General features: G+C 42.2%; 1 protein-coding gene across 2 annotated transcripts in view; it reads right to left on the bottom strand.

Annotated features, from left to right (window-relative positions):
• The window catches only part of PFKM (phosphofructokinase, muscle), a 37,766-nt gene that overhangs the window by 10,023 nt on the left and 979 nt on the right, over positions 1 to 26,764 (bottom strand). Inside the window, exons 2-8 of one of the 2 annotated variants that reach the window (XM_020287479.2) lie at positions 26,293 to 26,383; positions 25,530 to 25,652; positions 9,881 to 9,973; positions 3,660 to 3,733; positions 2,715 to 2,792; positions 987 to 1,176; positions 541 to 706 (exon numbers count right to left, since the gene is read on the bottom strand). In XM_020287479.2, the coding sequence (XP_020143068.1) occupies positions 541 to 706; positions 987 to 1,176; positions 2,715 to 2,792; positions 3,660 to 3,733; positions 9,881 to 9,973; positions 25,530 to 25,652; positions 26,293 to 26,374 (806 nt within the window). In that variant the 5' untranslated portion in view covers positions 26,375 to 26,383. Of the gene's footprint in view, positions 1 to 540; positions 707 to 986; positions 1,177 to 2,714; positions 2,793 to 3,659; positions 3,734 to 9,880; positions 9,974 to 13,180; positions 13,305 to 25,529; positions 25,653 to 26,292; positions 26,384 to 26,764 lie in introns of those variants that run through there. The other variant, XM_020287480.2, reaches the window with a different exon arrangement.

Below are 26,764 nucleotides of genomic sequence, written 5' to 3'. Positions count from 1 at the left end.
CCAGTGCCCAGGTGCTGTTCCAGGGAGGGACAGGGTCAGAGAAGGGAAGGAAAGAAAGGGAAAAGAAGTGAAGAGAGGACTAGACTGAACTGGAGTCCTTAGGATTACCCTGGGTAAAGTGTTCCCTTTTTCTCTTCCATCCCCCCATGGCCTCCCCAAGCTCCCCAATCTCTGAGCAGAGGTGGTCATGTAGCTGCACTCTCTAGGATACAGTTGGAAGGGGAGCTCAAATTTAGGCTCCCAGATTTGGCTCAGTCTGGAGACTAACCATTTAGGAGACCCCACAGGTGTGAAAGACCCCAGAGCTGTATGTGTGGACAGCGTGCGGGGCAGCGGCAAAAGGCAAATCTTAGAGCATTCAGGGCACAGCGCCATTCCAGTGCTCTAGGGATCACTTTTAGTTAAAAATAGTGCTCTAGCCTCAGAAGACCGGTCATTGTAGTCACCCTAGTTGGAACACTGTCATTTTCACTAGCCTCTAGCCCTTTACTCTGTCCCCACTGCCACTCTCCTATACTGCTACCTTGCAAGCCCCTGTACCTCTGGGCAGTGGTGGTGATGGCATCTACAATTTCTATGATGCGGTGCAGTGCAGAGTCGGTGCCAATGGTCATATCGGTGCCACAGAAGTCATTGTCAATGGAGCCGACCAGCCCCACGATGTTCAGGTAGCTGGACTTCGTAACCTCCTCTGCTGTGATCTTACCTGACAAGGAGAAGCAAACCAGGAGCCACTGGGTGAGGTACCTGGCATGCCTGAAGAAGAGATTTCCAGGGAGAAGAATCTATAGCCAAAGGGAATTATGAGCAATGGCAGAACAAGGAGACCACAGACTGCCTATTCCTGTCTGGGTAACAGTGGGAGGTAAGGGAGGTGTGTGTGTACTTGCACAAACAAGCAATACTGATGTGAACAATGTCTCATCCACTTTCTTTCATCAGGACAGCCCATCACAAAACAAATAAACAAAAAGACAATGCCTTACCCGCTTTTTGGAGGTCACTCAGCAAGTCACTCCACTCAGAACGGAAGGTGTCAGCCCCAGTGAGGCTGCCATCACCCCCAATGACACACAGATTGGTGATCCCACGCTTCACCAGGTTGTAGGCAGCTCGGAGTCGTCCTTCTCGGTCCCGAAAGTCCTTACACCGGGCACTTCCAATCACCGTGCCTCCCTTGGGGAAGAGGTAGGCGTCAGCTCCCCAGATGAAATGGCCATATTTGGGCTCAATATGCTACGATTTCCCCTATTCCAACACTGTGATGGGCCAACATAACCTTGTGACTCCCTAGGAAGTTCCCTGACATGCTTGAGGGTCATTTGGCCCTTCTAAAGGAAATGGAAATGATGCTGGCTGAGACATCATAGGGTCATTCCCATGTTCTGCTGCGTATCTTAGAACAGTAATCCCCAACCTTTTTGGCACCAGGGACCAGTTTCATGGAAGACAATTTTTCCATGGACAGATGGATGGGGTGGCAGGGAACTCTGCAGCCCAGTCCCCAACAGAAGACTGCTAAGAACCCATTTTATTAAAGGCTTTATTATCAAAATGACTATCCTCAAAGAGAACAAGTGAATACATTCATGTCTGTTAACTTCTGGAATAATCGTCTTTCACATCTTCTTAGAAGCATAACATGTAGCAGTGACTTCAGTCTTTAGAAATTCTCCCTAGTGGCCTGACATTATTGGACTGGGTCCAAACTATATTTTGGAGTTCACCCCAATGTGCTTTGTAGTATTTTTCTTCTCTAACACACTGAGACTTCTAACTGTACCTAGGCACTGGCAATCCTTTCCCCTTGGCTCCTTGGGGATCTACGGTGCTGGTGGCAGGAGCCACAATACCCAGCTATTCACAGGAAAAACAGCTCTGGGGACAGAAAGCCTTAAATTCCCAGGGATTTACAGATACCAAGAGAGGTAAGTACACTTAGGGTTTTCGCACATCATATAAGCTCCTAGGCATCCATGACTTTGGCATACTGATGGAGAGAGAATTCTGGCTCATTCTCAGGCCACTTTATGGCAAGCACCATTGCCTATGTAAAGCCTTCACTAGGCACTGAACATTAAATTTCTTCCCATGAATTTTTAGGAGATTGAAGTAAAGAATGTGGACAGAAATATAATTTGCAAACTTTTCAGTAAATGAACAAATGATTATATTTCTACTGGGCTAGCCCACAGTGGGTGCACATTAGAAGGAGCCTAGAATGACATGGGCATAGGTAGCATGAAGAGCTGTGGATATGATCAGGATATTCTTAAGAACTGTCTCAGTTTCTTCTTCCCTTAAATGACCTGGTTGCAAGTCACTTCATCTCTATCACATGGGGACTGGCAGATTTCAGCTCTGCTTCTGGCTCTGGCTCCAGTCTTCTGGTAAGGTTATTTTCAGGGCCAGACCTTCCCCGTGACCCCAGAGTAGGACCTGCTTATGTGCCAGTTCCCAAAGTCTTCCCTATGACCTTTCCATAAAAAGCAAACCATCCCGTGATCACTCCTTCACCCCTGCCTCACCCCCCAGGAAACCAGGGTGATATTTTCAAATACAAAGAGTAAAGGACAAATATAGCCCCCTCTCTTGTCACTGAATTCCTTCACATCAAACCATGTGGCAGGGATTTTGGGAGACCATGAGCCCAAACCAGAGTGGGATGACACAAGGACAGGACAAATACAGGACAGGAGTTCTCTGGAACATACCAGCTGCAGCATCATCGAAACGCTCTCCCAGGTGGCTTCCCTGATGTGATCTCCACCATCCACCAGGCCTTGATAACCCTGTGGGACACAGTATGCCCTTCAGCCTCTGCTAGGCTTTCCCCTAAATCCCAGGGTTAAGACAGGATCCCTGGGAAGAGGGTCTCTGAGAATCAAGTCACCTCATCTCATTAGTGATTCCTGGATGCTCATGAGACTGTCATATTTACCAAAGAAGGAGATAGTAACTTTTTCAATACCCTCTTCTAGTGTCTCCCATTTTTGAAACATCAAGATGTTGTTCCTAGTATTTAATCTTAATTCCTCTTATTTTGGGCTCATCCTATTTCCTCTAACCTGCTTCCCCGGGGACCACATAACAACAGATGGTTTTGACAACAATGGGGAAATGGAGAAGGGAATGTTGGAGGGAGGGAAGGAAAGGTGACATGACAAGAGACTATAAAATTTGAGAGAAGAAAGGCAGACAGAAAGACCTTACAGAAAGAAGAGTGGGTGAAGCATGATAGGGAACTGAGAGAAGGGAGCCAAAGAGAGGTCAGAACCTCAGAAAGTTAAGTAAGCTACAGACATACAGCAAGACTCTTCCCTATTGGGACTCTATCCCCTAGATATACTAAATTTGCTGTAAATACTACCCACTTAGGCTTCTCTCATTGTTTTGGTGGAAATGAAGGAAGACCAGGAGTTATTTCTCCCTTTAAATTGAACAGGCAACATGGAAACTCAGTTTGCAGATCCCTGTGTCCCAGCATCACCACTGGAGCCGAGAGCAGGGAGGAGTGACTCACGGAGACAGGAGAGCCGGGGAAAAGCACACACAGCAATGGAGCTGGGAGGTGAGGAAACAGAAAGTGGGAAAGGAGTGGGAGGCACACAAAGCAGAGAACAGAGAAAGAATGAGGAAGAACAAAGTAGAGAACCAACCTCATGGACAAAGAAGACGCGGGCACCGGTAAAGATACCAACTCGAACCACAGCCCGGACAGCAGCATTCATTCCTGCAAGGAGGGAGAAAGAAGTCAGGGAGAAGTTACTCCTAAGAAAAGAAGTTATACCTGGCTAAAGACATGGATCAGTCCTTTTCCTAGGCTTTTCTCTGAATCGAGAATAATTCTCTCATCAAAGTCTCCTGGCCTCCCCACTCCCAATCACTACATTCAATGTTAATGGAGCCCCCATTCATTCCCCCTAACCCAAAATACCCTGTCTTTCCCAAGACCTTTCCTTGCCAGGGCAATCTTGGAAATAACAACAGAAACAAGCAAGCATTTTCCTGAATGTGTTCTATGGGTCACACACTGTCAAGAGCCTCTCAGACACCATCTCATTTAATCCTATCCACAACCCTAGAGTTGCCTTCATTTTACAGATTTGGAAACTGCAGCTCAAAAAGGTCAAGGTCACAGAGCTAGTACTCTTAGAAAGTTCAGATTAGAATTCAAGTTCTAAAATACCTAACTCAACACTATTGACCTCTATACCTTGCCCTGCTAATCTCAATGGCTGTACTAGGTTTTTCCTTGCTTTCTGCACTGAATCTAGACATTAGCTTTGGTAGGCTTTTTGGGACAAAGACATGATCTCTGTGGTTCAGTGACCTGATGAGTCACAGTCTGCTCACGAGCATGCCTGCTGCTGGATGGCTGATTCTCCCAGTCTACGCACACGCACGCACACAACTTTTTCATGTCTTTTGTGTTGGTGTATGTTCCAATGTGTGCTGCACAGTTGTGAGGTGCTAGCTCCCACACTGTGAGAGGAGGTTGTGACCAAGCGTGCAGGAAGAATTCGTGGGGACTCTATTCTCTCACTGCCTTCTCCTGGAATTCACTCAATTAGTCAACACAATACTTACTGACCTCCTCCTGTGGCCCTGTATATAAGATGGGCATGGGAAACTTAAAAATTATGCTATAAATTATTCTCTCTCTGCTTCCACTTGGAGAAAAAAATAAGAACTAAAACAGAGAGGAGAGCCTTTCCCCTTTTTCACACATGAGTATTATCCCTCTCCCAGTGGCTGCTCAATGACAGATACTCTTGCAGGGGCACTTATGGAACACAGCAGGTGTTCCATAAGTGTCTTTCACATTAGGAGCAATGCTACTAATATTGCGCTAAGCATGGCTTTATGGGTGACAGGTGGTAACGCTCAAGGAATACCAGCCATGAGAGATCAACTTCTCACGAACCGGGAACTGGTTTAGTCACCTATATACCACGTGAACAAGTCTGGCTTTTATTCTGTAGGCCAGGGTTTAATTGGGGATCCATGGATGACAGGCTTCAAGACATCCATGCACCCCATAAAACTGTGTGAACAGTTTTGTGGGCAAGGACATTTCCTTTGGGAGAAGGTCCACAGCTTTCATTTGATTCTTAAAAGGGTCTGTGATTCCTGGCCCCCACTCCCCCAACAAAAAAAAGTAACAGAAAATGAAGAATCCCTGAAGAGCAGAGGGACATGATGAGCTCTACATATCAGAAAGGTAATTCTGGAAGCAGCATGGGAGATAGCCTGAGAGAGGTGTCACTAGGATTAGGAGGCTACACCTGGCATCCTAGACAAGAAATGTGGAGGGCCTGGACTGGAAGAGTAGCATTTGGGACAAAACAAATACTGGATAGGGCCGGGCGCTGTGGCTCATGCCTGTAATCCTAGCTCTTGGGAGGCCGAGGCGGGCGGATTGCTCAAGGTCAGGAGTTCAAAACCAGCCTGAGCAAGAGCGAGACCCCGTCTCTACTATAAATAGAAAGAAATTAATTGGCCAATTGATATATATATAAAAAAAAAAAATTAGCCGGGCATGGTGGCGCATGCCTGTAGTCCCAGCTACTCGGGAGGCTGAGGCAGAAGGATCGCTCGAGCCCAGGAGTTTGAGGTTGCTGTGAGCTAGGCTGACGCCATGGCACTCACTCTAGCCTGGACAACAAAGGGAGACTCTGTCTCAAAAAAAAAAAAAAAATACTGGATAGAAGACATCTAGGAAACAGAACCAACAGGACTTATATCTCATCAGCAATGTGGCTACATTTCAAGGTTTTGGAGAAGAAGAAGGAAATATCCCACGATTGACTTAGGTAAAGAGTAAAACTGTGGTGCCATTAACTGAGCAGGGCAAGTTTGATACATTCATATTTGGACATGTGGAGTTTGCAGTTCTTGTGGGCATCAATGTGGACTTGGAAGAGACTGTTTCAAGAGAACATGTAGAATCAGGAGGAGAAAAGGATGAGGAACGGAACCCTGAGGAAACCAATGCTGAAAGACTGGGCAGGGGAAGGGGCTCCATGAAGGAAACCACTAAGGAGCAGCGAGAAAGACAAAAGAACCTGGGCTTAGCAATCAATGTCTTGGTAGCCAAAAGGGGACAGTTTCAAGAAGTGGGAACAATGCCAAAAGCTTCTGATAATTAAGAGGTCATTGCTGAGCATGGAGACAAAGCTTACTTAGGATATCATTAAGACTAAGCCCCATGAAGTCTAGGAGTTCACACCCTGAAGTTGAAGGAATCAAAACCAAAAAGTCTGTGAAGGGAAGGAGGTTCTTAGAAGCTTCAGGAAAAGCCTATGTGTGTGAAAGGAACAAGGTCAGAATCAACACAAAGCCATCAATGCCTTAGGAAAGATGAATAAAGTCAGCTCAATAAGTAAGATCAGAACAGACAGGAAACTGGAGTTTGTTTTCCAGCCTGTCACAAGGCCTAGGAGATTCTCTTCTGGACACCTGGAGTTCTGGAATATGAATTTGTAATCTTAGAAAATAATGGAAAAAATTATTTTGAAATGTATAGGTTGGAACATTGTTTCCTGCTTCCAAGCTGAATAAGTCGGGTGGGGAGATTTACGATAAACAAATGACTTAAAAGGTGCAAAGCAAACAATAGGTGGTAGACAAGGAATATTCAAATCTGTTGGGGAAAAGAAAAATTCCACAATGAAGAAGATTCTTTCTCTTCTCCCTCTGGAAAGGACCTCAGCTATACATCCAGACTGGAGTATTTGGTTTATACTACGGAGTCCCAGTAATCCTTTGGGCTCTCCTATCCAAACTCACTGGCCTAGACTGGCCCTAAGCCAGTCCTGGCCAGAGTCTCCTTGGCTGTTCCATGTTGCCCTAAATAACACTAGATGAACAGCCGCCTGACTTATTAGAAGCAAGACGAAGGATAAGATTACAGGCACCACCTGTATTTTGGGTGCTGTTGGGGGTGGGGGTGGGGTGTTCTGCAGAACATCATAAGCACATAGTTTAGAGTCTCCAATTATAGCCTATTGAGCTATTGGGAAGAGGTTTTGGGAAGAAAAATATGGCTGATAGATCTCCATGAGACCAAACAGAAAAAAAACTTAAATGACTCGATCACAACTTTTTGAAAGCTGATACTAAAAAGTTTCTTTCCACCCTCTCTTGGAATAAGATACAAAGATTTATGAGGACTAAAAGTTTCTTAGATGTGAATTACACTTTCTAGTGGATATATAACTAAAGATTATAAACCTTAGAATAGCTATCCAGAGTGGTAAAAGAATCCCTGTTCCTATCAACCTTTAAAAATAGAGTAAGTCAGGCACAGTGACATAAACATGTACTCCTGGCTACTCAGGAGGCTCACTTGAGTTCAAGTCCAGCCTGTGCTATGTAGCATGACCCCACCTCTAAAACACTAAAAAATAAAATAAGCTAAACATGCATTTAGAATGATTGCCTATTTGGAGACAGAGAGCTAGAGCAGATGGCTGAGGTTCTTCCAAAGGTAGAAGACGACGATTTCATATGGCTAACTATAGCACAGTTTCGGCAGGCTGAGGCCATTCCTGGGCTGGAAAGGGAATTAAGATTTGGTATTTAATCAGCTCAGCACCCCAGAGTCCTTGACTTTTGAGCTCAGGGTGTCTGATTCCTGGCCATTTTTCTACCTCAAGAGATTATCAGCTTTGATGATAATCAGGAAGGAAAGCGCTGTAGCTCCTGTGGAGTTTATAGAGCTCAATCTTACTTTCCCATATGGCCCATATCCCATAGGCAAAAAAGCATTTGTGTTTTCTCCCTGGGAGAACTAGGGCTCATCAAACTTATTCCTGGGAAGCCCACTTCTGAATTTGAGCTACTCCTTCAGCTGGGATCTCTCAGCTCAATTTTGAGTTTTCTGTTTTGCCTCCTTCCTCCCAAGAATTTCATTTTTTGCCACTCTCAGTCCCTACTGCATATGCCTGTGAGGTTATGTGGATTAGCAGGTGGGATATTTCCCTGGATACACTGTGCCCTTCATGGGATCTCATAGACTTTGCCTCAGCTGGGCCCTTCAGAAATTAGCTTATCTATAGCTCCTGCCTCCATGGAAGATGATCCTTCTCTTATAGCAGGCAGGTTACGGTCATCCCTAAAACAAGACAGTCTCACTGCTCAGGATCAGAATCTGGAAGGGCTCTGCTCCTCTCAGACCCACGTTAAATCCTAGACATTTTCTCCCTCTGTCCCTTTCCAAAGAGCCCCTTCTCCATCATTTCATAATGCTGTCTCTCATTTGGATTTTTTAGTAGGCTCTCTCTTCCCCTAACCTGACAATCTAAGTCCATAGGCCATTCTACCAAGGCTTCAGCATCAACACTCAAGAGTGTATGTTGAAGAACTCAGTGTTGGCAAGGGATTCCGCCAGGAGAGATGACAGAAGTGATAAAAGCCAGGTCCACAGTCTCTACAACCTCAACAAGGGTGCTGCATTCCTAACTTCGTCACTCTGCCCAAATTCTGACCTCTGTACCCTCCTTCCTGAGTTTCTTCATTCTAGCACTTTCTGATTCATAACATATATCACAATTATAATTAAATAACATTATTTAAAAATATAAAGTCTAGCTTTACAAATATACTAATAAGAAATATCATAAGGGCAAAGATTGTATCTGACTTCTTCACTGATGAATCCTTAGTGACTACTGTCCTACTTGACACACAGTAGATGCTCATTAATTTTTAAGTAATTCATGAGATAATTATTATTTACTATGTGCCAGCTACTTTTCTAAGAACTTTACTTGAATAAAGAGTTCGGTTTCTTGAAATCTATATTCTCCATGAAGTCTTTCCTGATTAATCCAACCAGGGCCTACCATTGCACTATAGAAGTGGATTCTACTTGGTTAATGCATACTTGGTTATTTTTATTTATGCGCCTCACATAAAAATTCTAGTGATATATGATACTTTCCTCATTAAACTGTAAGCTCCCAAAGAAAATCCACTTCTTCACAGCACACCAGACAGGGCTCTACACAGAGTGAGTCCTTAGCACAAAGTCTAGGGAAGCCTAGGGACAGTGGTTCGGAGGTAGGTAGGCTAGTTGGGACCGCTTTCCTTCTCTCTTTTTTCCATCATGGTCTCCATGTCCTAGCCTACCTTTCAGAGATTCTGCCCCTCTTCAATGTATTATAAACTAGAATATACAAGAAGATCAAAACAGAAAAAGTTTTAAAAAACCAAAATCACACATCCCACCTCTTCCACTTCATTTTTCTTATATGCCCAATTTTTATGACTCCCAGGTTTCTTGGACTCAACCCAGAGGGGGGTTCTCTCTGGCTCTGTTTTCTGCCCCTCCACTCTCAATGGATCTGTACCGATTAACTGCTGCTGTTCATATTTGTTCAGGGACTATAAGAACAGAAGGGGAGGAAAGGCCAGAGAAAACAGAGACCCTGGTCAGTGCAGGAACTCTCCAGACATCAGAGGTAACACCTAAAGATCTAGCCTGGGCCTGCTAAATACCAATTCTGGGTCTCCTCCCTTTCCCACCATTTCCAAAGCATTTGAGGTGAATCTACCTACCATCTTCTCAACAATTTTATCTCTTTAGTCTCCTTCTAACATTGCTCGAGAAAACACCACTCTTTTAGATACCAGAGGACCAAAAGGGCCCCAGATCTTCAGAGAAAGTTGGAAAGAAGTTTTATGAAGGTGTGGGTAAATAAAAGTAGAGCAAATAAAATCCAAATGAACTTGGGAACTCAGACCTGACAAAGATTTTTTAGGAAGAGTCCAGATTCTAGTGAACCTACAGAAGGATAATTCTATTCTGCAGGGTAAAGGAGTCAGGAAACTCCAAGGCACATACTAACCATGTTTTTTGTCCCCTTCTCCTTACCTTGGGCATCTCCACCGGAGGTTAAGACGGCAATGGCTTTGCCAATCCCCAGAGTTTTGGCTGCATGGTGCTCTTCATGGGTCATGATCCACTCTAGAATTTAAGACAAGAGTCAGTTAAAATGCAGCTGGATCAATGTGCTACTAGCTCAGGAACTGGCTCTGCTAGACTGGCTAGAGCTACTTCAGTCAGGCTCTCCCACTGCACTAAGTCTGGACTTTACAGCTTGGGAGCTTTGGATTTCTTCCAGAGGAGAGCCACACCCTTGCAGACTGACAAGCTGAAATGTCACCGTAATCAAGCCCAAGACTGCAAAAGTCCTGGTTAATCCCTCCCTGTTCCCTCCCTCCCGAAGTGGAACCTATCTGGGGAATAAGCTAAGGTCAGGGAGAAGAGCAGTTGACTCAACAGCAGTGAGAAAGCAAGAAGCAAGTTAAGTTAGCCTTGAGGATTCCTCCCTTTTAATAAAGGAGAGGGTTGTTGCAGAGGGTAGGAATCAGATGAGGTTTAGGGCAGTGACTGAGAACTAGCAAAGTATTAATAGAAGCAGAAGAGCAAGAGTAGCTTGGGTTATGGTTAAGATTAGGGTTGGGTGTTAGGGAATTGAGTAGGGTTAGGTGATATGGAGCCGAAACTGGAGTTTGAGGTTATAAAGGCACATGAGACCTTGGGCAAGTTAACGGTGTCCACCTCAGGGACAGTTAGGGACTTTCTTTGGCTCTTCCTATCACTCTCAGGCTCTCAGTCCCCTGCACATCTCTTGATCCTTTGTCTTTGGGCCTTGCCCCTCACACTACACACTGTCAAATGGGAAGGGTAACACAAAATCACTGCCATGTATACACAGATATGTACACATGACATGGGAACCCCTTCATATTTTTGTCTTTAGAGATTATCTCTCTCAAAGGAACACATAAAACATACTTTGTATCCACAAAATGCCAATGGAATCATCACTCTCCTAATTTTCCAGGCTAAAGCCTGTTATTTTAAAATTTATCTCCTCCATCTCAGAATCAAAACAGTAACCAAATTCTATTATTCTCCCTCCTTATTATCTTCCTTCAACCATCCTCTCCTTTCTATCCTCATTGCCTCTTTCCGCCCGAATTGCTTACTACAATAGCTGGTCTCTCTTCACTTGTGTTCCCTTCTTCACTCTATTAAACACACAAAATAAACCTTCATGGGAAGGTCAGAGGTCTCTGAGGCTTCAGTAGAGAAAGGATTCATTCACATGAACAGGAGTTTTAAGGGCAGCTCGTATTTGTGCCCTACATCTGAGGAAACCAGGGTAGCTGCCTATAGAGACATAGGTCAGGCAAAAACACAAATCACTCACGGCAATAAAATACATGCAATGAAACACATATGAAGACATACACACAAACACAGTGTTATAACAGATATAGATTAATAAGCATACTACATATAATCAGTACTGACAGATAAAGTCCAAACTTCTTACGTTGGCATTCAAAGCTCCCACAATCTAACCCTTGCCTATGGTTTCAACCTTTGCTTCCATGGATTCTCTGTTCCATTGTCACCTGAACTTTACTTTGCTGTCCCCAGGAACTTTTGTGCCCAGGCACACAGCATCCCTTGTCCAGATGGCTACCCTGGCCCTTTCCACAGATCCACACCCCACTTCATTATTTAAGGACAGTCTGTGTCATACCATTACTAAACCTATTAAACTTTCACTGATTACCACAGGTTAAGGAAGGCTTCTTTTTGGACCTCCTCTATCACATATTGTCTGGAATGGGATCATTCATTCAGCACTTAAATACTACTTTATGTGGCATTTTAATTGCTTCTTAGGTACTAAAAAGAGGACTAGGCTAGATCAGGGGTCAACAAACTAAAGCCCACAGGCCAAATCTAGTCCTTCTCATGTTTTTGTATGGCAGCAAGCTATGAAAGGGTTTTACATTTTTAAATGGTTGCAAAAAATATTTCATGACATGGAAAATATTAATATTTGAAATCCCAATTACAGTGTCTATACTATCCTCGTTCATTCACCTATTATCTATGGCTGCTCTTGTGCTCCAACAGTGGAGTAGTATTGTGACAGAGACACACTAGTCTGCAAAGCCTAAAATATTTCCTATCTGGTCTTTTCTAGAAAAAGTGTGCAGGCCACTGGACCAGATGACTGCTAAATTCACTTTTCCTAACTAGACTGACAACTGCTCCAGAGCAGGGTTCATGTTCATGTTTTCAAAACTCTCACACAGCCGGCCAAAGCTTGGTGAGTCCGTGCACGTAACAGGGACTCAATAAATACTTGGTGAAAACATTAATGAACTAATGAACGACACAAAATACAAACATATGAGAATTTCAAAATAGGCTTGGATACAGACATACCTCTATATTCTCTCTACTTCTAACAACACATTTAAGACTTAAGAAATCATGAAGTGACAGTGAGAGGGACATAAACACCTGAATAGAGGCACTCTCTTCTTTAACTAGAATGTTCATGTCCAAATTTCTGCTGTTTTTGAAAAAGACTAAGTGGCAGGAGCAAATACGAAAGCAAAAAATTGTAAAGGAAAGAATAAGACATCAGAGTATGCTGATCCCTTTTTCCCTGAATTTTTTATTTTCATTCACTCTTGCAATTCATCACTGTGTAGAAGCCCATACAGGGATTGTCCACCCCTGGAGGCTTCAGTGAGGAAGAAAATTCACCCTAACAAGGGAAAGGTTAGGAGTGCTAACCTATATAAAAAAACAAACAAACAAACAAACAAACAAAACAAAAAAACCAGCTCATATTCTTCTCCTGAGACTCTAAGACAGCAACAGAGACACAGGGCACAGAAATACATGCAGACTCATATGTAAGCATCCTTTACAGACCCGCAGCGACACGCACGCAGAGATAAGCAGACACAGATACTAAAACATATCTGTAAAATCACATGTGCGTACATAAGCACGCGGGAGGGAGAAATTCGGAGAGGCAGCATCACAGGCGCACGGATTTGAATTGGATGAGCGCCAGGGCAGGGTCAGCCCGCCAAGGGCAACCCTGTTCGCCACCGCCGCCCATCCCCGACTCCCGGGGAACCCAGCGAGCGCGCAGCGGAGGGACGTGGGCCAAGGGGCTAGATTCTTCACCACTGCCCTACCCATCCCCCCTCGGCTCCGGCTTCTGATGCCGCATCGCCTCTTCTTTTCCCTTGTGCTCCTTTTAGTTCTCCCCAGCCTCCTCCCAGCCCGCACACGCCCGCCTCCCTCCCAGCTTTCCCCTTGCTCTTCGCCCATAGCCCCTCTTGCCTTTTAGTCTTAGCTCTCCTCGGCCGCAGCTTTCTTGCAGATTGTCCTTGGGGAAGGGGGAGGGGAGCCTGGCGAACACGGGGAGGAGCCAGGTGGAGGCGACCAGGGAGGGGGAAGGAGGGAAGGGTTCCCAACCTCCACTAACAGATGCTGACAAAAAGGCTCCGCCTCCTCCTGCTCGCCTTTCTCCTCCTCTTCCTCCTCCCCGGAAGAACTCGGCTCAGATATGACAGGGCTGAGTTTTCAGTCCCCAGAGGGTCCTGGGCCCTCATAACTATCTGGGGAGCCGTCAGCTCCTGAATGTAGTGGGAATCAGAAATTATTTAGTTGCTTCTCTTGTTTGCAACAGCAACAACTTTTTCCTAGTTTGAGCCAAGACACCCTGCATTCCAACATCTTCAGCAACTGATAACAAACGTCCCCCTCTGGTCCTAGCTGACCTCTATCACTCTAAACGAACACTTATTGGGAGTTTGTGTGCCCAGTTTTGTATTCGGGGTTGAGAGATGAAGAGATAAATGAAACAAGAGTCCCTGACTTCGAGGAACACTGAACACTGATGTTTAAACAATGAACATTTCTATAGAATAACGTCAAAAAACCTTTCTCAGAAAATACAGAAAAGCTACCTATTTGGAATGGAAGAACCAAGAGGCAAAATCGCTGCTATGAAAGCCCCTTCTCAAGCCTGCAGTAGGAGGTGGGTGCAGCTTCCGGTAGTGAAGCAAGCAAGCGCATCAGCTGGGCTTCACAGCAAACAGGATCCACCTGGGAACACCTGTTAGCGGCCCCCAGAGCAAAAGGTGCATTCCTTACGCAAATCTTCCTCTCTCCTTCCCTTGCTTCACCTACGCCTTTGCTCCACAGTCATGTCTCTTCTTGTGGCTTTTCCTACACCCTTTCTCCTGTTTACTTTTGTTTCTGCCCCTGCACATTCTGGCCACAAACAATTACGAAGTGTTTAGGTATTATCTCTAAGTGACTAAGAGATAAAACCATTTGACTACACAAAACAAAACAACAACAAAAAAAACTTGTGTTCCAAATGATATTGCAAGTCAGTAATAAAAAGACAATAACTCAATTAAAAGTGGGCAAAAGATATGAACAGACATCTCAACAAAGAAGATATACAGGTGGCAAATAAACATGAAAAGATGTCAACATCATATGTTGTTAGGGAACTGAAAATTAAAATAATAAGATACCATTACACACTTATTAGGATGACTAAAATTTTTTTTAAAAACTTGACAATACCAAATGCTGATGAGAATGTGGAGCCACAGAAACTCTCACTTGTTGGTAGGAATGCACAATGGTACAGTCACTTTAGAAGGCAGTTCCACAGTTTCTTACAAAGCTAAACATAACCTTACCACATAATCCAGCAATCTGAGCTGGAAATCACATCCACAGAAAAACCTGCATGTGAATGTTTATAGCAGCTTTATTCACTATTGCCAAAAACTGGGAACAACCGAGATGTCCCTCAAAAGGTGAATTGATAAACTATGGTACATCTAGACAATTGAATAATATTCAACAATAAAAAGAAATGATCTATCAAGCCATGAAAAGACATATTGCTTAGTGAAACAAGCCAGTCTGAAAAGTCTACATACTGTTTGATTCTAACTATATGACATTCTTGAGGAGGCAAAACTATAGAGTCAGTAAAAAGATCACTGGTTAACTGGGGCTTGGGATAGAGAAGGAAAGATGAATAGGTGGATTTGGGGGGCAGTGAAATTATTCTATATGATGCTATAATGGTGGACACATGACATTATGCATTTGTCAAAACTCACAGAACCATACAACACAAAGACTGAACCCTAATGTAAACTATGGAATTTAGTTAATAATAATGTATCAATATTCATTCATCAATTGTAACAAATGTACCATACCAATGCAAGATGTTAATAAATACTGGAAACTGAGCAGGGGAGAGATAGGGTATATGAAAACTTTCTGCTCTATATGCTTAATTTTCTATAAATCTAAACTGTTCTCAAAAATAAGGTCTATTAATTTAAAAATATATATTCTGTTCAGTGAAATATCAAATAAAATCGTGCTATTAAAATATTTAAAAAGATGTGAATAGACATTTCTCTGAAGAAAATATACAATGGCCAGTAAGGACAAGAAAAGATGCTCAACATTAATAGCCATTAGGGAAATGCAAACCAAAACCACTTCATTTCATTGGAAGCGAAAATGCAACTTCATACACATTAGAATGGCTACTATCAAAAGGAAAAAAAAATAAAAAAAGAAAGAGAGAAAGAAAAGTGAAAGAAAGAGAAAAAGAAAAAAAGAAACAAAAGAAAGAACAAGAGAAAGAAAGAAAAAGGGAGAGAGAGAAAAGTGTTAGTGATGATGTGAATAAATTAGAACCTTTGTGCATTGCTGATAGGAATGTAAAATGGTGTAGTTGCTGTGGAAATTTGGCATTTCCTCAAAAAGTTACACATAGAGTTATCATATGACCCAGCAATTCCACTCCTAGATATATAACCAAGGCAAATGAAAATATATGTACACACAAAAACTTGTATGCCAATTGTTCATAGCAGCATTATTCATAATAGGCAGAACATGGAAACAGCCCAAACATCCATTAACTGATGAATGGATAAATAAAATGTGGCATATCACACAAAACAATATTATTCAGCATTAAAAAGGAAGTCCTGATGCATGCTGCAACATGGATGAAACTTGAAAACATTATGCTAATTAGAAGAAGCCATTCACAAAAGACCACATGTCATATGATTTCATTTATATGAAATGTCCAGAACAGGCAAATCTATAGAGACAGAAGGTAGATTAGCAGTTATCTAGAAGTGGGGGGGAAATGAGGGAATGACTGCTAATGGGTACAGGATTTCTTTGGGGGATGATGAAAATGTAGTAAACTTGGAGTGGTTGCAAAACTCTATGAATATGCTAAAAACCACTGAACTGTACAGTTTAAATGGGTGAATTTTAAGATAATGAATTAATATCTTAATAAAGACATTAAAAAATACTGGGGAGGGCCGGGCGCTGTGGCTCACGCCTGTAATCCTAGCTCTTGGGAGGCCGAGGCGGGTGGATTGCTCAAGGTCAGGAGTTCAAAACCAGCCTGAGCAAGAGCGAGACCCCGTCTCTACTATAAATAGAAAGAAATTAATTGGCCAACTGATATATATATATAAAATTAGCCGGGCATGGTGGCGCATGCCTGTAGTCCCAGCTACTCGGGAGGCTGAGGCAAGAGGATCGCTTGAGCCCAGGAGTTTGAGGTTGCTGTGAGCTAGGCTGACGCCACGGCACTCACTCTAGCCTGGACAACAAAGTGAGACTCTGTCTCAAAAAAAAAAAAAAAAAAAAATACTGGGGAAAAAAGCCTGAAAGTTCCCTTGGGAAACCAAAACACACCACCCCAAATTATATTCTTTAGCATATTTTGAGATGGGTATCCAGAGGGGCTGCAGACATGGAAAAGCTCTGAAAAACCATCCTTTGTGGGGAAGATTTCCACCTGTAGAGGAAATCTACATTAGTGAAGCAAAAAATGCTTTCTCTGAGGCCCCGTTATCTGTCCCATCCAGATCTAGGAAAGATTAACTTACAGGAAAAAGAGACTAAAGTCTGACACTTTTAATAATCAGAGAAACTTACTGCAGGCTCCTGTCTATTCTTTCCAAGGGTAGTTCTGAGATTACCTGGAGATTTTATCTGCATAAGAAGACAGCCTTTGCTCATCATGCCTTTCCTCCCCTCACTCTCCCATGACCTGTGTTGCCACCTCCCCTTGAGAAGCCGCAAGCTCTTTCTCTTTTCTGTAGACTCAGGATGACTGAAGTTTTTAACTTCAGTCATCTGGCTCTTTTGGAATTTATATTTTGTGTGGTTGCCATGCACACATCTGTACATGATAAATATGTATACCTTTTCTCCTATTAATCCTCTGTTGGTTTGTTATATAAACTCAAATCATCAAACCTTCAGAAGGGTAGGAAGGAAAATTCCCTTCGCCCCTACACTCCCCACACACTCTGAGGTTTCTAATTCCAACTAAGGCTGAAGGCTGAAATTTGAGAGGCAATCCAGCCCTTCCTCCCTCTATCCACTACCAACTCCTATGTCTCTAGTAAAAGTGTTCTGAATGAATTATTGCACTAATAAACCTACCTTAATTAGATGAAGGAACGAAAATGTCACTCAGTTACTAATACCCTTACCCCAAGACATCTAATTCCTTAGATCGCTTTTTCTGTCCAGAATATTAAAGAAAAAAGTATTCAATGATACTTGTTAAATCAGTGAGGGACACTTTATTCAGGACCAGTGTGATGGGCATAGGGATGTTGGCAATGGGATTCTGCAGTCAGGGAGGGAGACTGGGCTCAACTCCTAATCCAGCATGGACAAGTGGAAATTTATAGCCAAGGGCAGGGGTCAGTGGATGGAAATCCTAAGAGGAAACCTCAGGGGTAAGGCAGATTCTGGTTAAACCAATCTAACAGGATTCTTGCTGAAGACAGACGAGGGTGATCTGACATCACCTGGGGGATAGTGGAGGAAGAAAAACTTGATCAGATATCCAGAATGATCATATATCAAGGATGAGTAGTTCTTGCAAAACTGACTTAGCAGGGTTCTTTGCTAAAACTGGATTTTATAAGGAAGTGCACAGATGGACCTAGAAGAAGGTTCAGGAGCCTGACTAAAGTTTGGCCAAGCGAAGAATCTTTGTCAAGGGGTCAATCATCCTCTGGGGTTCTTAGAAAACTCAATGAGTGCAAATTAAGGAAACATCATCTCATAGGACACTCAGGGAACATTTAGGTCAGTTGGCATTGAAGTCCTAGAAAAGGAGAATTTGCTCAGAAGTACTGAGGCCTTGCCTATGGTCATCTCAGTACAATCCCTAAACCTTAAGACATTACTTACTGAGAATTAAACTGGTAAAAAACAACACAAAATACAGTAGCCAATAGAAGAAATACTTCATATTAAGAAATGGTTGTAATGTCTTCCTGATAAGAATCTTATTCATATTAATTCATTATTAATTCATTCATATTCATATATTCAACAAATACTTATTGAGGACTCATTATGTGCCAGCCACTGTACCAGACAATGAGCTATATAATAAGCTCCCATAGAATTTATAATCTAGAGGAATTACTAAGAAGTTATAGGAAGTTAACATTTCACTGGACCTAAAATATAATTGAAAAAATCAATAACCCCATTAACATCTGTAATATGATATATGAATATATTAGTTGAGCATAAATGAAGTAACAAAAAAAATGGGACTCACATAGTGAGGATTTGGCAGTGTTTATTCAGTACTGTTTAAGGGAAAGATACCAGTGGACACAAATATTCCAGCATTAGTGATGGATGATATGATCAAACAAGGATAGCTCCTTAAAAATGGGTTTTCTTTCCTTTTAATCCTAAATTCCGGGATCATACATTTCTTCTTTTCTGAATTTTCTGTCCATTAAACAACTTTTAAATTTCAAATATAGTTACCAGGAAGCTTAATTACTTGGAAGGGGTACTTTAGCTAGCTAATGTTGACTTATCTTATGAATCAAAATTTGAATTCCTAATTTGGTGATGGTGGACTGATGATGGGAGAGAATGTCTGAGATCTGGGCAGTTCTAGAAAATATGGTATATGTCCAATCCCCATGCCTCTGCTGGAGAGGCTGAGAAACATCCCTTAGGGCAGAATGTTGGTGCATGAAGCCCACTGGTGAATACTGTGTGGTGACTAAGGAAGAATGGGCTGAAGAAATAGTCTAAACGTTATCATACAAGCTAGGGTGCCTAAGGAAAGTGTCAGGAGTCAAGTGCAGAGCTCAGCAAAGTTAGAGGGCCACAGAACAAGAGTGAAGCAGCAAGTTAGATAGTCCAGCAGGAGATGATGCCAACAAGTTCTTGAGGCAACTAAACTAAGCCAGTAGCTGGATTTGTACTCATTCCAAGATTTTCATTGCTGTTACGGTTTAATGGGGCTAGAAAAGGACACCCTGGATCCTTCATCCAGAATAGGAAGCTGAAATGTCCTGGGTTTGTGCTAGAAAAGAACCTGGGGCCCTCTGATAGGCTTCTCAAGAGGGCTTATATGTCTAGTTCAATGATTGAAGTATAGGAATTAGCCAGGATACTGCTGGAAATCTAGAATGTTGTCCATGTATCCACCTTTCTCAGTTATTGAGGCTGGTAGCTAGAATTCAAGGTTTGGGATAGCTGGACATGGCAGCAGTGGTGGAGGCAGGGGGTTGAATGCCTAAGAAGAAGGTCAATTGGAGCCAGAAGAACATGAGATTAAAGTCCACAGTTCCCTCTACCTTCAATTACCTGCTAGTGGTCTTCCTATTTTCAGCATACTAAGTAAAGTTAATGTGCTCAGAGGAGAGCCAAATGGTAATCTCAGCTTACATGTCATACCCTCTATCCAGCAATGAAAGGCATTCTTTATACTGATCCTCAATGCACAGGAAAATATTTAGAAGATCATCTTAGGTTTCTCAGAACTCTCCAGGTATCAGCCAGCTAATTGGGTTACTGGTATGAAGTCTAGGCAAACAATAGGGGCAAAAATTATAATTATTATGAAAGAAGGCATTATGAGGGAGAGACGTAGAAGATGTTTAAAGAGAATTCTCCAACAGCTAGCTAGGCAGAGCCCTTGAGCAGCTGAGATATTCTAAAACAGCTGATTCATCTGCTCTGACCATTAACTCTGTATCTTGTGGATAGGTAAATGAATATATGGAGAGCTTTGGACAAGGCCCCTGCAAACTAGGATAAAACTAAATATTACTGCCAGATAGCTGAGTAGTTCATGTATATGGAAGATCTCTTTGACAATAATTATCAGAGGCTGACATAGATGAGGGGGCAATAAAGATGGTGTTGTATGCCATACCAGTGAGTTCATTCACCATCATTAGGACAGCATCGTTACTATGGAATGGGTACAGATATTAAGGCCACTCTGATGAAAAGATGAAGATGATGATGCTAGTGATATACCAGGACATTTAGAATGCAAAGTAGGTATGGCAGTCACCTAGGTGTGACTCTAAGCCAGGAGAAAAGCAAACAGAATAAAACAGGTTTAATGTATCCATTCAACAAATACTGAGCACCTAGTACATGTTAGGCACTGTTCTAGACTCAAAGGGATTCCAAATTTGTAAAACAAAACAAAAGAAAAACCACTGTCTGTCTTCATGGAGCTTACATGCTAGTGAGCAAAGCACATAATAAATTAGTCAAGTAGCAATGAGTGCTATGAAGAAAAATATTCTGTGTGTATCTCAATGCAAAAGAAAAAAGAAAAGAAAGAAAGATAAAGCAGGGCAGAGAAACAGGGTGACAAGGGTGCCATCTTAAGTAGGATAGACCAGAAAAACCTCACTGAGGAGATGACATTTAAGAAGAGGTCTGGCCAGGTGTGGTGGCTCACATCTGTAATTCCAGTGCTTTGGGAAGCCAAAATGGGAGGATCACTTGAGACCAGGAGTTCGAGACCAGCCTGTGCAATATAGTGAGACCCCTCGTCTCGACAAAAAAAAATTTTTTTTTAAATTTAGCCAGGCATGATGGTGCATGTGTGTAGTCCTACTGCTCAGGAGGCTGAGGCAGGATGGTTGCTTGAGCCTAAGTCTTCAAGACTGTAGTGAGTTATGATCGCATTGCACTCCAGCCTGGGCAACAGAGAGAGACCCTGTCTCTTAAGAAAATAAGGCAAGGTCTGAGTGAGACACGGCCAAGTTAGGACTGTCATATCAGAGGACCACCAAGACTTTCTCTGGACTGGAATCAGAAGTGTAAATGGACTACAGTGACTTGGTAGGTTGGTGTTGTGAAACGCTTGCAGCCATTCGCTATGGGCCTCTCTCTAGGTTGAAACAAATATCTATCTGGCCTTCTCACTTCTACATAAACCCTGGATCTTATCTAGTCATTACCTGAATAATATACTGGTTATTATCTGCTTTCTCCTACTAGAATGTAAACTCCATGAAGACAGACCCCGGCACAGGCATGGAGCCACTGTCTGCACTGGAGTGTCATTTTTAGCTCTAGCCAGGTTAGGGTGACCCCTGGAGACAGAGTAGCTTCCAGCAGTCACTAATATTAAGGTTTCTGACACAAGGTGCCTGTCTTGCTATTTCACCTCACCTGGGACAGGCTGAGTTTCTCCATGTACCCTAGTTGGCTTAAGACAATGGTTCTCAGTTCTAACAGAATCAGCATCATCTCGAAACTGGTTAGAAATGCAAATTCTTGGGCCTCGCCTGGGACCAAATGAATCCGAAAATGTGGGAGTGGAGCATGGCAATGTGTTGTAATAAGCCATCCAGGTGATTCTGACACAAGGTGAAGTTCTAAGCTGTGGAGATCCAAGAAGATCATCACTTCAAGAATGAATCTGTGAGCCTCAAAGGCCTAGATGGCTCCTAGCAGATCACTTACACCAACTAGGATCAATCTCTTGAGAAAGATAGCTCAGGGAAGAGGTCACAGGTGACAAGACGACTCCCATTGTAGGCTGAAGGCACTACTTTCAAGTCTTGATTATGGAAGAGGTGAACAAACTCTTTAGCTGAGGTGTGTAGCCTCAACCTTGGGCCAGATAAATTGTATCTTTCCTTAAATAAGTAAGCTTTTGGGGGTAGCAGAGCAGAGAAGACAAATAATTATTGTACAGGTCAATCCTGGGAGCCTTCCTCTTCAGATATGCTAGCTTTTCATCAAACATAATGTGGAAGCCTTAGCTATTTAGTAAGTGCATGGTTGAAGACATATACCTCATAGGCTCTTAAATACATTTGCCTAGGTAACTTAGAGGTAGTTTGATATGGGAACACACAGAATAGGGTGGTCTAAGAAGATACATATATATAGTCTCTATTAATTAATGGGAGCTTAAAAAAGTATCCCACAGGTCTACTAGTATCCTTGAATATTTGACTGAAAGAAGAGCATTTGTAAGGCTGTTTTTCCCACTCAATGACCTCAATTCAGTTGATGTTATAAGAACCCCTGAAAGTTTTAGCTCCATAAAGACTCAAGTTCTGTGGAACTGATCCTAGAAGTCTGGGATTAGGAGGTCAATGTTGAATGGTGACTATTTGAGATTAAGGCAATCTTGATAGAGGCAGAATTCCCACTGAATTTTTTTCAGCAACAGTACAGGTTCTTAGGTTGCTACAACATAGCATATATATGGAAAATCTTGTCTCTGATGCAGAAAGCAAATATAACTGCTTGGGAGGAACTTAGGTTATAGACAGCAGTCATAATCTCTACCTATCAGTAGCATTCACAATGCTAGTTGGAGCAACTTTGCATCCCGCTCTGCATAACCCACCTGGGTTTGAGTGTACAGAACACTCAGGTGCAGAGAAACAGAAGGAAAGCAGGGGGCATGGGAAATGCTGGAATCAGATGGCCTAGGTGCAAATGAGGACTATAGGTAGCTGTCCCACACTCTCACCTATCTTGGCATGCTAGCTACCTTTCTTTATAAAGCCTAGGGGTCAGGACATAGGGGTAAAGAGTGAGACCTAGGTCACTCACTCTCTTGCTGTGCTCTAGTGCAGGACCAAATGGCTTCCTTATGTTGGGAATTGATCCTCTGTGGGCCAGAAACACACACACACACACACACACACACACACACACACACACACACACACAGCATGCCTCATCATTGTAAAGGAAGAGCTGTTTATACTGATGGGCAAGGAATTGGAGAAAACAACAGCTTCAGCTGCTTCCCTACCAGGCGTGAAACAAGAAACAAATGTACTTCATTTTTCTTGAGGACTAGAGCCCAGCATCTCTCTATAGAACTGCACTTAGAAGGAGCAGGACACCCTGGAGGGAAGGAGGGAAACAGGCAGGAATTTTTCAGGCTGGCAGAAGCAGTAGAGGAACATCAGGCTAGGGGATTTGCAAGTTTTGGCATCAGTAGTGCTGTGCTCATCTCTGCTATTTGATGACATGAGTTCCTCACTGGTGCCCTATAGTGATATGTTACCTAGATGCAAGGAATGGAGCAAGACATCTACCTTACCAGACCAGGTAACCACAGTTGTCCCCCTCTAATCCATCCTCCACGCAGGAGCCAGAAAGATATTTTAAAAATACAAATATGATCCTATCACTTTTCAGTGATTTCCCACAGCTCAAAAGTATTAACAAGAACCTTGAAGGCACTGCATGACCCAGCTCTCATACTGCCTTTATAGTTCACTTGCCAGCTATGCTACCTATCACTCAAGTCATACTGGCCCACTCTACTCCTCCGATGAGCCAAACTCCTTCCTGTTTCAGAGCCTACTGTCCCCTTTTCCTGGAAGGTCTTCTCCCTTAGCCTGGCTAATATATACCTATCCCTCAGGCCTTCCTGAAAAAGATTTTTCTGACTTCTCAGGCCAGATTAGGTCCCTTGTTTTATACTCTTATTACATGGTGTTATTTTCTAATTATATAACTATGTATGTGATTCTGATTACTATCTTACTCCCAAAAGACTATAAACTTCATGAGGGCAGGTAATGTACCTGTTTTGTTTACTACTTTATTCCTAGTGCAAAGTACAGTGCCTGACATAGTATGTGCTCAACAATTTTTCTTGGAAGGAGAAGAAGGAAGAAAAGGAACGAGGAACAGAAGGAGGGAACAGAAGGAGGATAAAAAGGGGGAAAGAAGAAGGGAAGCAGCCAGGAAAGGAGGAATGGAGGCCCCACTGGAGCTGGGAAGATATTTGATTCCCCTTCTCTAGTTAGAAAGCTGGAAGAGTGAAGAATGGCTCTTACCTGAGGTCCCAATGTTTAAAGGGAGAAGTTGAACGTCAGAATTTTGTCCAGGGATAATGCTGAGTTCAAACCACAGAAGCAGGTCTGAATGCGTCATCAAAGCAAAGGGGGTCTGAGGTGAGTTTAGGTATGGAGCAAAATAGAATCGGAAAAGGAGGAAAGATGAGGGAAAATAAAAAATAATCTGTACAAATTCAAGACGCAGTAGGGCAAAGCCACCAACTGGGTTTATTTCTTGTTCCTAAATGCTTTCTATGCATAAACAAAACAAGTCTGATTAAAGGGACATAGACCACACATAGTTGCCATAGATAGATAGATAGATAGATAGATAGATAGATAGATAGATAGATAGATAGATGGATATTGCCCCAATATATGAATAAATTGGTATTCTTATACAAGAATTTGTATATTTGCCATTTTCTTATGAGTGTGATTAACTCTGGGAATACCAACAAGAGTGCATTAAGTTAGAATTTATGCAGAACCATGGTACCTGCCTCCATGCTGGAGCTCAGTGAAACTCTGCCTAAACATTTATTTGGCTCCTCCCTTCTCTACATCTCGATGGCATCATTTTTTAAAATTCAACATTTTGAACTAAAGTTATCAAGCTCTTAACTTACACATTATCTCTTATTTCCCCTCCTTGATCATCAGCTCCTGGGGAACAGGGATGGTAGGTGTCTAGTTCATTTTCTTATTTTCTACTGAGTCCAGCATATTGACTTCAAATAGTAAGTGCTCAAAAAATTATGAATAAATACTTCTATATATTTCACAGGTGGGTAGGGGTGATTACTTAAATGAAATTGTTAACTTTTTGAGGAAAATCTTTTTAGTCTTGAATTTCTTCTGAAAACATAAGGAATCTCTAAGGCATTTCCAAACTGTAAACTATAGGGACAATGACAAAATGTCTTATATGTATATTTTACAACATCTATATCATTTGTAGTATATTACTGGGCACATAGTGGGAACTCAATAAATGTTTGCAGTGAACTGACTCCAATATAGATATATTGAGTTGAGAAGAAATGCATAGATGTGTTTCTGAAGCTTCATATAAATTGTTTGTGAATTGAACATTATTTAAAATATACAAGAGAAATTTGTTATTAAATGGATTCCTAAGGTGAATTTTTTACAACATTTAGAATCATTCTGTAATATAGTAACTCCTCAATTTAGTTCATTTTTTTAAGTTTCACATTTTTATATACCAAGGATGCCAACAACAGGGTAAGCCAGATTAGTAGCTTACAGTTATGAGAGTGCCAAATGATTTAATATTGACTAAATTATATTATTGTTCTTAGAGAGAAGTGTCCCTCTCTCTAGTTTCCCAGATGCTCTCTCTCTTGCGTGCACACACATACACACACTCTTTTTCCCTTGTGTCTTAAACTTATATTTCAGCTTTGGTAGGTCTACTCTGATTTATAATGCCATGCATACACTTGTTTACCCACATGACTCACCAGTTTTGATAATAGGTATGTCTGCCATGATGTCTGGATCACCGATAGTATCTAGACTTTTCAGGTCATCTGTCTTTCTTGGTGGCTTTGGTAGGAGCATGCTGGAAGTTGAAGCTTCTCCAGCTAAAACGCAATAGATCTAGGTTATCCTCAAGGTGGGATTCAGGGGAGTGCTCCTTATTCCCTTTCATTTTCCATATAACTTTCAGCTGTCCAGAGCTTTCTATCCAAAAATTCTGTGAAAAATTACAGAAGAGATAACTTCTCGACAACTATCTTACCTCAAAAAGATTCTATTCTTTTGACATAAATGGGGGGAAAGCAGAATATATAACTAAATATTTTGAGGCTGGGGTGGAAGAGAAAACCATTTTTCTTTGGGGTTGATGTATTTCATGGTTTCTGGAGTGTCAATTACAATAGCAACAAGGACTCCCACAGATGAGCCCAGATAGGTTGAAATAATTCACAAAGGACATAGAAGTCAAAGACTACCTCATAAGCTATAAATCTTATTCCCCCTCAACTTCCAAGTTCTCCTTATCTGCCTGGGGCCTATATCCACAAACTAGACCAAAATCTTACCTATACAAGGAAAAGACACTATTCAATGACAAATATTTTACCATAGTGAGAATGGAATAAACAAAGTAAGTTAACTCCTAAAGTATGTATTTACACTAGAAATTCTCACATTCTATATTGAGACTTCCTGTGAGAGAACCCATTCTGTCACTGGAGTATGATTAAGAGATGATGGTACCTGTTCTCTGAGGAGTCCTGACTAACTGGCGAGATTGAATCACGCACATAAAAAATTTCAGACGAAATTCCTCTTTATGCATGGTTGTCTCCTAGAAATAGAGACAGAATTTAATTCAAATGAACAGGTTTATGGAATGATTAAGATGTCAATGACTGACATGGACCAGGTATATTCAATACTACTAGGCCTTGGCACTTAAAAATATAAAAATATCAGCACATGAGGTGATACAAATAATCTACTCTTAAACATTTGACAGGGAAGGATTCCCTCAACTCAGCAAGCTGCTGAGAGTATCAAAAAGGCTGGGGGGCGGGGGGAGGTGTCCAGAAATTTCATTTCTTTAAGTCTTGAGCTCAGACTGGGGCTGACATCTGGATCTACCGGTAGAGGGCCTATTCAGAGCCTTTCTCCAAGACTTCTAGACAGAGTCTAGGTTCAGAGGCCTCCCACGTTGAGGGGCTTGGTA

The sequence above is a fragment of the Microcebus murinus genome, chromosome 10 (assembly GCF_040939455.1).
Source record: "Microcebus murinus isolate Inina chromosome 10, M.murinus_Inina_mat1.0, whole genome shotgun sequence".
Classification (NCBI taxonomy): Eukaryota; Metazoa; Chordata; class Mammalia; order Primates; family Cheirogaleidae; genus Microcebus; species Microcebus murinus.
The sequence above is the reverse complement of the archived record's forward strand: the minus strand, read 5'-3'. Positions and strand labels throughout refer to the sequence as shown.